The sequence below is a fragment of the Simochromis diagramma genome, unplaced genomic scaffold (assembly GCF_900408965.1).
Source record: "Simochromis diagramma unplaced genomic scaffold, fSimDia1.1 OVJJ01000145.1, whole genome shotgun sequence".
NCBI lineage: Eukaryota > Metazoa > Chordata > Actinopteri > Cichliformes > Cichlidae > Simochromis > Simochromis diagramma.
The window spans coordinates 22,147-34,717 of NW_024387058.1; the positions used below are offsets into that span (position 1 = coordinate 22,147).

General features: G+C 42.8%; 1 protein-coding gene and 1 long non-coding RNA gene across 2 annotated transcripts; one reads left to right on the forward strand and one right to left on the reverse strand.

Annotated features, from left to right (window-relative positions):
* Window positions 1–1,103: 1,103 nt before the first annotated feature.
* On the reverse strand, window positions 1,104–2,818 carry LOC120742058 (E3 ubiquitin-protein ligase TRIM21-like). The gene is made up of 2 exons (XM_040045191.1): window positions 2,579–2,818; window positions 1,104–2,545 (listed from the first exon to the last, which is right to left on the reverse strand). Exons 1-2 carry the CDS (start codon window positions 2,816–2,818, stop codon window positions 1,181–1,183), a joined length of 1,605 nt encoding a protein of 534 aa, XP_039901125.1. The 3' UTR covers window positions 1,104–1,180.
* Window positions 2,819–4,229: 1,411 nt separating this feature from the next.
* LOC120742060 lies at window positions 4,230–9,330 on the forward strand. Its single transcript, XR_005697745.1, has 2 exons — window positions 4,230–4,894; window positions 6,394–9,330. It is a non-coding gene; the product is annotated as an uncharacterized LOC120742060 (long non-coding RNA).
* Window positions 9,331–12,571: the final 3,241 nt, after the last annotated feature.

Below are 12,571 nucleotides of genomic sequence, written 5' to 3' on the forward strand. Positions count from 1 at the left end.
GATGCATTGAGTTTTTCCTTTCCAGTCACCTTTCTCACTCACTATGTATTAACAGACCTCTCTGCATTGAATCATATCTGTTATTAACCTCTGTCTCTCTTCCACAGCATGTCTTTTATCCTGTCTTCCTTCTCTCACCCCAACCGGTCGCAGCAGATGGCCGCCCCTCCCTGAGCCTGGTTCTGCCGTAGGTTTCTTCCTGTTAAAAGGGAGTTTTTCCTTCCCACTGTTGCCAAAGTGCTTGCTCATAGGGGGTCATATGATTGTTGGGTTTTTTTCTCTGTATCTATGAAGCGCCTTGAGGCGACTTATGTTGTGATTTGGAGCTATATAAATAAAATTGAATTGAATTGAATTTTCGGTTTCCAGGGCTGGGTGCTTAGGTATGTAACTGCTCACTCCATGGCTTAAGAACCAAACAGGACAGGCAAGAAAAAAAAAATACAGCAGTTTTGATATCTGCACCGCATCCTCTTCTCCTTCTGCCTTGCAGCTTCATCTTCATCATCCTTTATCCAGTATGTCCATCCCCTTTGTACATGTGCAAACCATTTTTTAATGACAGGTTAGCCTTCACCATCTTATTACTGCTGTAATTGCAGCGATTCCCCAACTCTCTGTTTATCTTTAAACCAAATCACCATCATTTCAAAATGATGTAACTGGAAAAATTGAGAAGTCTGTACTCCACCTGCTCCTTTGTCCTCCACACCTTAAGGTGGAGAACATGGATGTATGAATCTCTACAGAGTTCTTTGACTATTATCCCGTCTTATCAGTTTTCAGTGAACACATCAGAAATTGTCCCAGACCACTTTTTATCCAACACAACTCCCCTCAGCTGAACCCTGAATGCTCCAAATAACACTAACACATGATTCTGTATTCACTCAAAGCATTTAACAAACTTTATTGTGAAATGAAGCTTTTGGACATTTATTCTCTGATATTTGCACTCCAGCTCAAGTTGCCATTAGTGGGAACATTTCCTGATTCAAGTTTTCATCTGTTTGCATCAAATTCCATGAGAATCAAATCAAAGTGTCAATCAGAGTCCTGATAATCAGATTCTATAGAAAACACGGAGACTGTCGAGCATTTACACTCAATATGTTCATTTGTTCCCTTCAATAAAAATCAATCAGTTCATCAAATAAAATCAGTCGTTGATCGACTCAGTTTAACTGACAGGACAGATGGTCAGAGGTGCAGAGTTTTTACCACCATGATTGTTACAGGGACTGAAGAATGGGTGGAGTTTGTAAATGAAGGAACAGCCAGTATAGGAGTAGATCAGAGCTGCAGCACCTACATCATAAAAGGAGACCAGACCCTCCTCATAATCCACAAACACCCCCACCTTCTCAGGACCAGGCTGAAGACAGAGGGGGACTGGAGGACTTGCACAAGCTTCGTACTCATTTCCATTTCTCAGCCACACAGTCCAGAAACCATCCTGAGGTCTCAGTGTGATTTTTCCCTTCCTTTTGATCGACTCTCTGGCCACTCCTAAATCCCAGTCAGTCTTTCCTTTAACCTGAACCTCAAAGTAAAACTTGCCTGAAGAGAAACTCTGCTCTCCTAAAACATTAGGACCCCTAGAAAATCTCTCTGGGTTGTCTGGAAGATTCTTCTCCACATTACTGTGATACACTTGTTTTCTATCATCAGACAGGATGAGTTTAGGAAGTGCTGTATCAGGATCCATAGTCACATCCACTGCATACTGCTTGACCATCTTCAGCTCAGACTCAGACAGCTTCTTCTTCATGTCTTTCCAGACTGTCTCCTCTAGCTGAGCCACAGCTCTGAACACAGTCCGCTTATATGATGGTGGACGGACTCTGACCTCTGTCCAGTCCTTGGTGGGTAGAGCAGTTTTCAGGGAGGACAGCCTTTGGAGGAGGTGGAGGTGGTCTTCAGAGCACAAGAGCTGCTCCAATTCAGAGCTTCTGTCTGTCAGCTCAAAGATTTCCTGTTCCAGATCTTTGATGAGATCTTCAGCCTGTTTCTCTGTAGTTTCCTGTTTGTCTTCAATCTCCTTTATGAAAACCATCAGGCGTCCCTCAACAGACTCCTTCAGAGCAGTGAAGACCCGAATACCCGCTGCTTTCTGTCTGTCTGCAGCACCTTTACTCATCTTCACCGACTCTTTGATCTCCTGAATCTTCAGTTGTCTCCTCGGGATCAGCTGCTGAATCTCAGCCTCTGTCTTGTCCAGCTCTGCCTTCTTTTCTTCTGATTCTTCCTTCAGAGGAACAAATTTGTGGTTGTTGTGGTATAAAACAGAGCAGAGCATGCAGACACATGTCTGGTCGGTCTTACAGAACAGCTCCAGAAGTTTATTGTGCTCCGTACACATCCTGTTGTCCAGGTTCTCCACAGCATCAACTAGCTGATGTCTTTTCAGATCTTTCTTTGTCAGATGAGGCTCCAGGTGAGTCTGACAGTAGGAGGTCTGACACACCAGGCAGGACTTCAGGGCCTTCAGTCTGGTTCCAATGCAGATGTCACAGGGAACTTCTCCTGGTTTGACAGCCTGTGGCTCTGAGCTGCTGCTGCTGGCTTTCTGCTGAGCTTCACGTCTGAACTGAGCAACCATCTCAGAGATGAAGGTGTTGACCCTCAGCTGAGGTCTAGTGTTGAAAGCCTTTTCACACTCAGGACACTGACATGTCTGATTTCTGTCCCAGTGCTGACTGATGCAGTTTTTGCAGAAGTTGTGTCCACATGATGTAGTGACTGGATCAGTGAACACATTCCCACAGATGGAGCACAGAAACTGATCTTCAGATTGCTGATTGCTGGCAGCAGACATGTCTGTACACTGAGGGAGAAAGAATCACATTTTATTCAAAATTACCTTTAAATGTCATTTTAAAAAAGACAGAAACAAGTGTCAGTAATCTAAGGAGCTTGGAAAGAAAAGTGTCTGGACTTCTTAAATTACAAGAGTACACCTTGGTAAGTTGAGAGTGGTTAAGTGGTGAACAGCTGGTTTATTCTCCTAACTTCTATCTCTGTGGTGTACCTCTTCAAGTGGCTGGCCAAGGCTGTGAATTGTTGCTTGGCAGTTTTCAAGACCTCAGGTATTGAGAGCTTGCTATACTTTTTATGCATATATATATATATATATATATATATATATATATATATACATATACACAATGTGTAGTGCGTGTGTGTGTGTGTGTGTGTGTGTCGAGAGAGAGAGTATGTAAACAGCCAATAAACAGCCATTATAATTCGTCATACTTTGACAATAGGAGATAAATCAACGATACACCTCTTCTAGGGCTGGGCGATGCGGCCTAAAATCCATAACGCTGTATAATTTGAAGCATGTGCGGTAACGATATATATTGCGATAAAATACTTTTCTTCTGTATAACGAATTTTCCACACTATAAGGAGGACTTAAAATCCTTTAATTTTCTCAAAAATTGACAGTGCGCCTTATAATCCGGTGCACCTTATGTATGAATTCTGGTTGTGCTTACTGACCTCAAACCAATTTCATGTGGTACACGGCGCTCAAAAATCTGTCATAAATGTTTTTGTACAACTTTGGTAAGCTACGAAGCCGCACCACTTGATGGATTGTCTGGGCATTGCGGCTACTGCAGTCAGGAGCCTCACAGAGTAATCTGGGTCCAACACTCCGTCTTCTTCAAGTCCCAAAGTCAGTCTGGTTTGTGTTTCTTACTATTATTATAATCTTGTGTTTGACTTTATTTGATCACGTACTTGGGTTTAGACTTTTTAGTTATCAGGGTTTTGATTCCATGCTCCATTTGTTTATTGTTTGTCCATGTGGCCCCTCTGTTCTCCGTCAGTATTGTGTCTCTGAGTCCAGTCAGTGTATTTCCTGTTTTACTTTGAAGGTCTTTGTCTGATGTCAGTGTGTTCAGTTTTGCACCCTCCCTGTTTCGTCATGTTAATTAGGTTCAGCCAGGTCTCCCTCCTGTGAGCCATTTTCTCATTTCCCACTGTGTGTATTTGTAGTGTGTGTTACCTCGTGCTTGTCACTAGTCCATCTGTGTTGTTTCCCTGACTCTCCCTGTGTTCCCTGTGTGTGCTGTTCTCCCTGCTTGTCATCCTTCGTGTTACCTCCGCTCTCTGTTCCCTCATATTCACGTTCATTGTTTAGTCCTTAGCTTTCCCAGTTTAGGTTCTCTTAGTTTTGTCTCTCACCTCCCTGTGAGCGCCTGTGTCTTGGGTCCTGTCGAGGAAAACCTGTTATTTTATTGTTACTTGGTTATCATTTACATGCACTGTCATTATTTCATCATTACTTCATTAGTCTGCATCACTTATCATCAGGTTATCATGTATCATTTATCATTTATTTCAGAACACGCAGGATAAAACCCAGTTTAGAAGTAATACTCTATTATGTGGCGAAAAGCACCAGTTTAGCTGTATCTCCAGTCAGGCCGCAGTAAAGTCATATGAGGACACGGTGAACTTTTTAGCCTGGACCTACATTCACAAAACTGCACACTCTGTATACACAATTGGTTAGGTTCCCAGAAAGCATGAGTGGAAACATCTGGAACATGTTGTTGTTCTTAGCCATAGAAGGACATAGAAGGAGATAGGGGAATGTTTCTGAATTCTTCTGACGTCATAATGACTATAAAGCTTTCTGTCTTTGTGCAAACGAAGAAGAAGTCCGGCTCTTCCCACACTGTAATGTGTGTTTTAATAAAATGATCTGTGCTGACCCAAACTATATCCCAGTCGTAGTCTCTTCCTCAAAATCTGAACCATGACAATTCTGGTGCCGAAAAACCTGGTTTGAGGAGGGACAAATGGAGCGTGGCTGGGGTATAAGTGGTGTCAGACGGACAGCCAGGAGGCCGACTGAGTGATGGGCCCCGGAATATGAGAGGTAAGCACCGCCTGTTGACGTCCAAAGGTGCTGAATTGGAAATTAAACTAAATTAAATGTTCACTCAGTGGGGCTTCTGTTCTGTTCTGATCTTGAGTAATTAGTTTTAAAAATAGGGCATATTGGTCTGTCTAAATTTATTGCTGTTTATTTTGGGGGTGAATTTTGAGTTAAGAGGTTATATGTGGTTAAGACAATACGGTTTAAAGTGTTTAAAGAAGAGGTGAAGTTGATTGGGTGCCAGCCAATCAACCGCTAGCGTAGGGTATTTGGTCTGATTGATCAGCAGAAACGCGGTTTCGGGCGTCAGGTAATTAATAACTGGGGGCGGAGACCTCGCAGTGATGCTTATAATATCTTGAGTAAATTTTCTTAGGACTGGGGCCGGGCCCCTAGGAATGCAGTTGTGTTCAGCGTTTTGGCAAACGACCCATAGCTGTGGACGCGTGGTTATGTTTAAGCTCGGAGTTGGCCTTCCGTCAGGGACTTGGGACGCCCGTCAACAGGCTAGGCAATCTATGAGTGATGGCCTTATACTGCATTGATTGATTGACAGAGTCAGACTCGGCTGTGACTATTAAACGTCAGGAACTTGTGAACTTTAAGTAAAGCCAAAAGCGTGAACTGGGATACGCTGCTGGTGGAGGTCCTTGTTTGCTCGACGGGAAGCAGTTATAAATTAATTAGAGCTTAGGAATCTGACCGCTTGTCTGAGAGGGCGTTCTCGGAGCGTTTAATTGATCAGAAAGGCACGGCCTGGGCTGAAAGATGCTTTTAAATTAGTCAAAAAGTTAGGAACACCAGCAGAGAAATAGAGAAAAGAAGTTGTTCTGGCATATGGTGTTTTCATACGGGCCCGTGTATGTAAATAGAATGTAAATTACCTGTGTGTGTGTGTAAATAAGTGTAAAATTAGTTGTATAAATTGTCTGTTGATTTTCTCCTGTGAGCTTGGATCAGTGAAAAAAAAGGAAACCCTTTTCCTTTTTCTCTCTGAGTGCTGTGTGTGTATTTCTGCTTAGAAGAAGGAGGGGCAGCGTGCCTGTGCCGCGCGGTGTGTGTGTGTGACTTTCTGCATGACAGAGGAGGAAGGAGAAGTAGGTCAGTTGATTTTCTGTGAAATAATAATAGTCAAGAAAAAAGGGAAAATAATAAAGTGTGGAAGTGTGAGTGAGATATTGTCTCCGACTGGGGAAGCAGTGAGAGTAGAGGTCACCTTCTTCCCCTGCTGGACACAAGAGAAAACATGATTTGGAGTGCTGTGGAGGAAAATAATTAGTAACAACATCAAGCAGTTTTTGTGTTTGCAGTCTAGAACATGTGCAATTTTTACTCGTGGGGTTTACAATTAGGAAAGAGTTAAATCAACCCTCCTCAAGAGTAGGAGTGAGTGATAAATACGGGAAATGAAGCAGGATTTATAAGGTCTTCAACTGACCCTTGGTTCAGTTCAATAATATAGGCAGTTATGTTTATACAAATACTAAATGTATGTTTAGTGTATTCATACAGGTGGTTTTTTCTTAACCTGGAAACCTGAGTATGGCAGCAGAAGACAGGCCAAGCTGTGGCTAAAAAATTCACGGCTGAAAACAGGAGTTGTCCCAACCCGGGTAAAAGGAAGAAGCAAGTTTTAGGCAAGTTTCTCTCGCTGAACTGTTCTTGGTGCTGTGTCCCTGAATCTCACCAGTGTTAACCTCTGGCGGAAGACATGGAAAAAAGGAAAAGATGTTCCTGGTAAATGATTGAAACAAATAAAACCACACACAACCAGAGAAAGGTATGAGAAGTGTGTGGAACAGACACATGTGCGTGTTAGAGAAATGCCTCGTTTGAGAAAAAGTTAAATTAACCCACATACAGACGCACCCACACATGCAATGGAGAAACAGCTTACATACATGTGCACGTACGAGCAAGGTTAAAGTAGCGACACTTAACATACACCTGTTTTTAAAGGATATAGTTTATCCACTACTGACAAATAAACTCTCTGGGTTGCAGGACAACAACTTGACTTCGAAAGAAAAAGACACTGGTCTGACCAACCAGTGATGACACGACAAATTTAGTGGTGAAAAGAGTCAAATTGTGACATGTTTTTGTTGATTGCTTAAGACAAATGATTACTGAATGACAGAAAATTCCTTTTTAGGTTTTTAAACATGATCTTAAGAATTTTAACACGTACCTGTGTTGTCCTGCCAACTTGGGGGGGGGTTATGAGTTGATTATATGGTGAGAAAAAACAAAAAAAGGGGGGAGAGGAGGCCCCGTTGTTTCTCCCCTTTCTGGATAACACAGCCAACACAACATCATTTTCCTGTTCGCCTGTTTTTGTTTTGTTTTTGTTTTTTCTTTATGCTTGATTACAGGCTGCTTTGACGGCCCTGAAAGCCGAAGCTGACCTGGACTCCTACCCTCCCCTCTACCATCGTTGTTCTCTCCGCTACCATCTTTGACCCTTTGACCCCTGAAGGCCATAGCAGCTGGACTCATAACAACAACTTGAGGATGTCAACAGTGCTGCAGAAAGCAATCTCATGCAGCGGAGATGGAGAACGCTAAAGCTTCAGCTGACAGAGCTGTGACGAGACGCGCATTAAGCCTGGAGGAAAAGGGAGGGTGAGCAAAAGAATGCTGACCTCTGAGAAGAGCCGAACAGCAGAGCTGCAGAAGGCCGTGGACCAAAGTAAGGACAACATGAATAGACTCAAATCTGACGTGGAAGGAAAAGACTCTGAGGTTTTTGCCCTCAGTAAGAGCTCAAGGCATGAGAACAGAAATTGAGCATGGCTCCGGAGGAGCTGGCTGGTAATCGAACTCATAAGTCAGACTTGTAGTTTGACGTAAAGGGCTTGAAATCAGGCGGAAGCTTGCTGGAGCAGGAGGTCGCCAGACCTGATGCAAAGCTCCAACAGCAGGAGCAAGCCCTGAAGGAGCTACAGAAGCAAAAGGGTCAAGTTACAAGGAGAAGATGCAGGCAGCTGCAACAACGGATGCAAACAGACCCAAAGAGGAGGGCAGGACCCCAGGGCATGCTTCAGGCCGCTGGTTTACCTAAACAACAGAACAGGAAGGGGATGAACACAAACATACACCAACACACAAACACACACTTCTGCATGCGCCGACTTAGAATGAAGAGAAACACACACATGAACACTTATGCACTCGTTGAGTGAGTGAAAACTGATACATACCCACGCACCAAAATCAAAATGTTGATTCATTTCACTAAGAAGTGACACACAATGCTCCAGCTGCTGCAATGAAGAATGCTTTACTGACAAAGGCTCAATGCTGCACACAACAAATTCAAATACAGAATCTGCTACAATAATAAGCCCAGAGGGCATTTGTGTGGTCTGGGGAGCAGACTCAGGAGCGGTTTGGGTATGAAAACGATGCCTGTGTGAGATATCTGGGGCTTAAGGCCTCGACTCAATTGTTTGCTGTACACTAAAAAAGAAGAAAAGAAAACAGCCTGAGCAGTGGTGCAGAGTGAAAAAGATGAATTAACAGTGTGAGTCTTATTTCAGAGCGCCACATCATTGTGATGGAGATTTAATAAAAGGAGGAACACACGGACTAAGAAGAAGAGAAAGGGGGGGGGGCAGCCCTTGACCACGATTGCCTGAGGTATTAAAGATCTGTACTAAATTCTGGTTTCCAGTGTGAGAAAAGTCACGCAGTGCCAGTAGTAGAGCTAGTTTGAGTGATGATTCTATATTATTGTAAGTAAATCATTGTAGACCCGTTCAAGTGTCATGATAACTGGGATCTAGACTTTGGTGAACCCTAGGCAATTTGAACAGGTAAGATTTGAGTGACCAAGTAGCAGTTGAATAAAAGTTATTGAATGAGCGTTGAGATAAACTGGCAGAATTAAGAGAACTAAAATATTTCAAGAGCTCAAATTACTTAATATGGAAACGGTTCAATTTTGTTTCACGAACACAAAACATATAGGTTTATGAATATGAAAAGGTTGAGGTGGTGTCGATTTGACTCTGTGTAGGTTTAGGTTTGGCATTTTTACTGATAGGAGGAATATTCAATGACAAGTCCTAAGACCCGGGCGTCTGCATTTTTGTTTTTGTTATCTTTCATTTTATTTTGTTTTATATTTTGAACAGTGCACTGATTTTTGTCTCTGAATCTTTTCTTTGAGCAGATCTGCACATCGGAAATTGCAAGCATTACACGTCGGCGAGAAAATTGTTGTAAGTGAGTTTCTCCGCATTGAAATGGGCTCTGGAGGAAACACTTATGGGGACAATTGGAAATGAGAGTCCCTGTCCAAAAAAGGATTCAGCGAGGTAATCCGATCTCAAGTTCTTGTTTTTCTTTTTGAAATGACGTCATTTTGCTGAGGGCGGAAATCTAAATGCGGCGATGGTTTCCACTATCAGCAAAGGAAAGAATGGATGAATGAATGAATGAATGGATGAGAGACTGGAAATAAAAACAAATGGACTGACTGGTAAAGGATGACAAGACTTGACTACGACTTAAGGTTAATCTCCACCTAGATAGGACAAAAGGGTGGATGAATTTATGTGTTTCTTTTTACAGGAGCGGATAGATGACAGCGACATCTGAGGTTGCATGACGATTTAACTTTACACACCTGCGCAGCGTTAACATTTACATTCTTTCTCTACAGCATTACAGTTCTTAATGTTTTTCTTTTTACAGGAAATCTTTTTATAGCACCTCTGGAATGTGGATGCCTGACTGCGGTCAATGTGCTGCTAATGTTTGCTTTGCTTTGTTAAGGATGCGTGAGGAGGGTGCAGTAGAAAACAGACAAGTGACATGAAAACAAAGAATAATAATAAAACAAGTAATAATAACAAATAACCAATTTGGGGACAGTTTAACGTAGAGCTCACTAACTGGCCATTAGGGGGCTCTGAGTGATAAAACTAGTGGAGTAACATTGCCCAAGTGTGAATAAAACAAATGGTGGCAATAATAGTGATTTAATGATCGGAGAAAACCTGGACATGATACTTGTCTGTTGTGCTGAATCTTTTATTACTCTTATGATTTACAGGTGGTTGTAAATAAGCTGTTGGATTTAACAGATTTGCTTTTTAGGTGAATTGGGAGTTAAGGGAGCTTAACATGTAACTGCCGACTGATGTTTTTACACAGGGTTACAGGTGGACAGGAGATTGTTTTAGAGAGGATGTGTAACGTTCTTGTACAGGTCTCAGTAGGGAGTCAACATGTGGCAGGGGGCCAGGAAGGCCCAAGAGGAGGCGGCCTCGGATGAGAGCTTACTTGAGACAAGCTCCACCCCAATCAACACAGGGGGAACATAGAGGCAGAATAATCCTCTCCCCCTGGCCACGGTTCTCCCTGGTAGTCTAACCTGGGGAAGACGAAGAATGAAGAGGAGCGTCCCACGCCAAGCATTAATTCATTCCAGGCTCTAGTCTAAAGTAACGGATAGTTTAAAGGAAGCGTAATAGTTTTGTACGTTTTTACTTCTATACTCATAACCTTATACTATTATCACGAAGTTTAAAGTAAAAGTAGACGAGCCTGGGAACAGTAATCATGAAATTGTGGGAAAATTGGAAACTAACGGGGGTGTTGGGATTGATAAGTGTTATAACGTGTTTGTTTGTTAGATTGGACTCGCGAGCGAGCCCAAAGAGGAGGAGATGTCGAGGAAAACCTGTTATTTTATTGTTACTTGGTTATCATTTACATGCACTGTCATTATTTCATCATTACTTCATTAGTCTGTATCACTTATCATCAGGTTATCATGTATCATTTATCATTTATTTCAGAACACGCAGGATAAAACCCAGTTTAGAAGTAATACTCTATTATGTGGCGAAAAGCACCAGTTTAGCTGTATCTCCAGTCAGGCCGCAGTAAAGTCATACAGTGGGGCAAAAAAGTATTTAGTCAGCCACCGATTGTGCAAGTTCCCCCACTTAAAATGATGACAGAGGTCAGTAATTTGCACCAGAGGTACACTTCAACTGTGAGAGACAGAATGTGAAAAAAAAATCCATGAATCCACATGGTAGGATTTGTAAAGAATTTATTCGTAAATCAGGGTGGAAAATAAGTATTTGGTCAATAACAAAAATACAACTCAATACTTTGTAACATAACCTTTGTTGGCAATAACAGAGGTCAAACGTTTACTATAGGTCTTTACCAGGTTTGCACACACAGTAGCTGGTATTTTGGCCCATTCCTCCATGCAGATCTTCTCGAGAGCAGTGATGTTTTGGGGCTGTCGCCGAGCAACACGGACTTTCAACTCCCGCCACAGATTTTCTATGGGGTTGAGGTCTGGAGACTGGCTAGGCCACTCCAGGACTTTCAAATGCTTCTTACGGAGCCACTCCTTTGTTGCCCGGGCGGTGTGTTTTGGATCATTGTCATGTTGGAAGACCCAGCCTCATTTCATCTTCAAAGTTCTCACTGATGGAAGGAGGATTTGGCTCAAAATCTCACGATACATGGCCCGATTCATTCTGTCCTTAACACGGATCAGTCGTCCTGTCCCCTTGGCAGAAAAACAGCCCCATAGCATGATGTTTCCACCCCCATGCTTCACAGTAGGTATGGTGTTCTTGGGATGCAACTCAGTATTCTTCTTCCTCCAAACACGACGAGTTGAGTTTATACCAAAAAGTTCTACTTTGGTTTCATCTGACCACATGACATTCTCCCAATCCTCTGCTGTATCATCCATGTGCTCTCTGGCAAACTTCAGACAGGCCTGGACATGCACTGGCTTCAGCAGCGGAACACGTCTGGCACTGCGGGATTTGATTCCCTGCCGTTGTAGTGTGTTACTGATGGTGACCTTTGTTACTTTGGTCCCAGCTCTCTGCAGGTCATTCACCAGGTCCCCCCGTGTGGTTCTGGGATCTTTGCTCACCGTTCTCATGATCATTTTGACCCCACGGGATGAGATCTTGTGTGGAGCCCCAGATCGAGGGAGATTATCAGTGGTCTTGTATGTCTTCCATTTTCTGATGATTGCTCCCACAGTTGATTTTTTCACACCAAGCTGCTTGCCTATTGTAGATTCACTCTTCCCAGTCTGGTGCAGGTCTACAATACTTTTCCTGGTGTCCTTCGAAAGCTCTTTGGTCTTGGCCATGGCGGAGTTTGGAGTCTGACTGTTTGAGGCTGTGGACAGGTGTCTTTTATACAGATGATGAGTTCAAACAGGTGCCATTCATACAGGTAACGAGTGGGGGACAGAAAAGCTTCTTACAGAAGACGTTACAGGTCTGTGAGAGCCAGAGATTTTCCTTGTTTGCGGTGACCAAATACTTATTTTCCACCCTAATTTACGAATAAATTCTTTACAAATCCTACCATGTGAATTCATGGATTTTTTTTTCACATTCTGTCTCTCACAGTTGAAGTGTACCTCTGGTGCAAATTACTGACCTCTGTCATCATTTTAAGTGGGGGAACTTGCACAATCGGTGGCTGACTAAATACTTTTTTGCCCCACTGTATGAGGACACGGTGAACTTTTTAGCCTGGACCTACATTCACAAAACTGCACACTCTGTATACACAATTGGTTAGGTTCCCAGAAAGCATGAGTGGAAACATCTGGAACATGTTGTTGTTCTTAGCCATAGAAGGAGATAGGGGAATGTTTCTGAATTCTTCTGA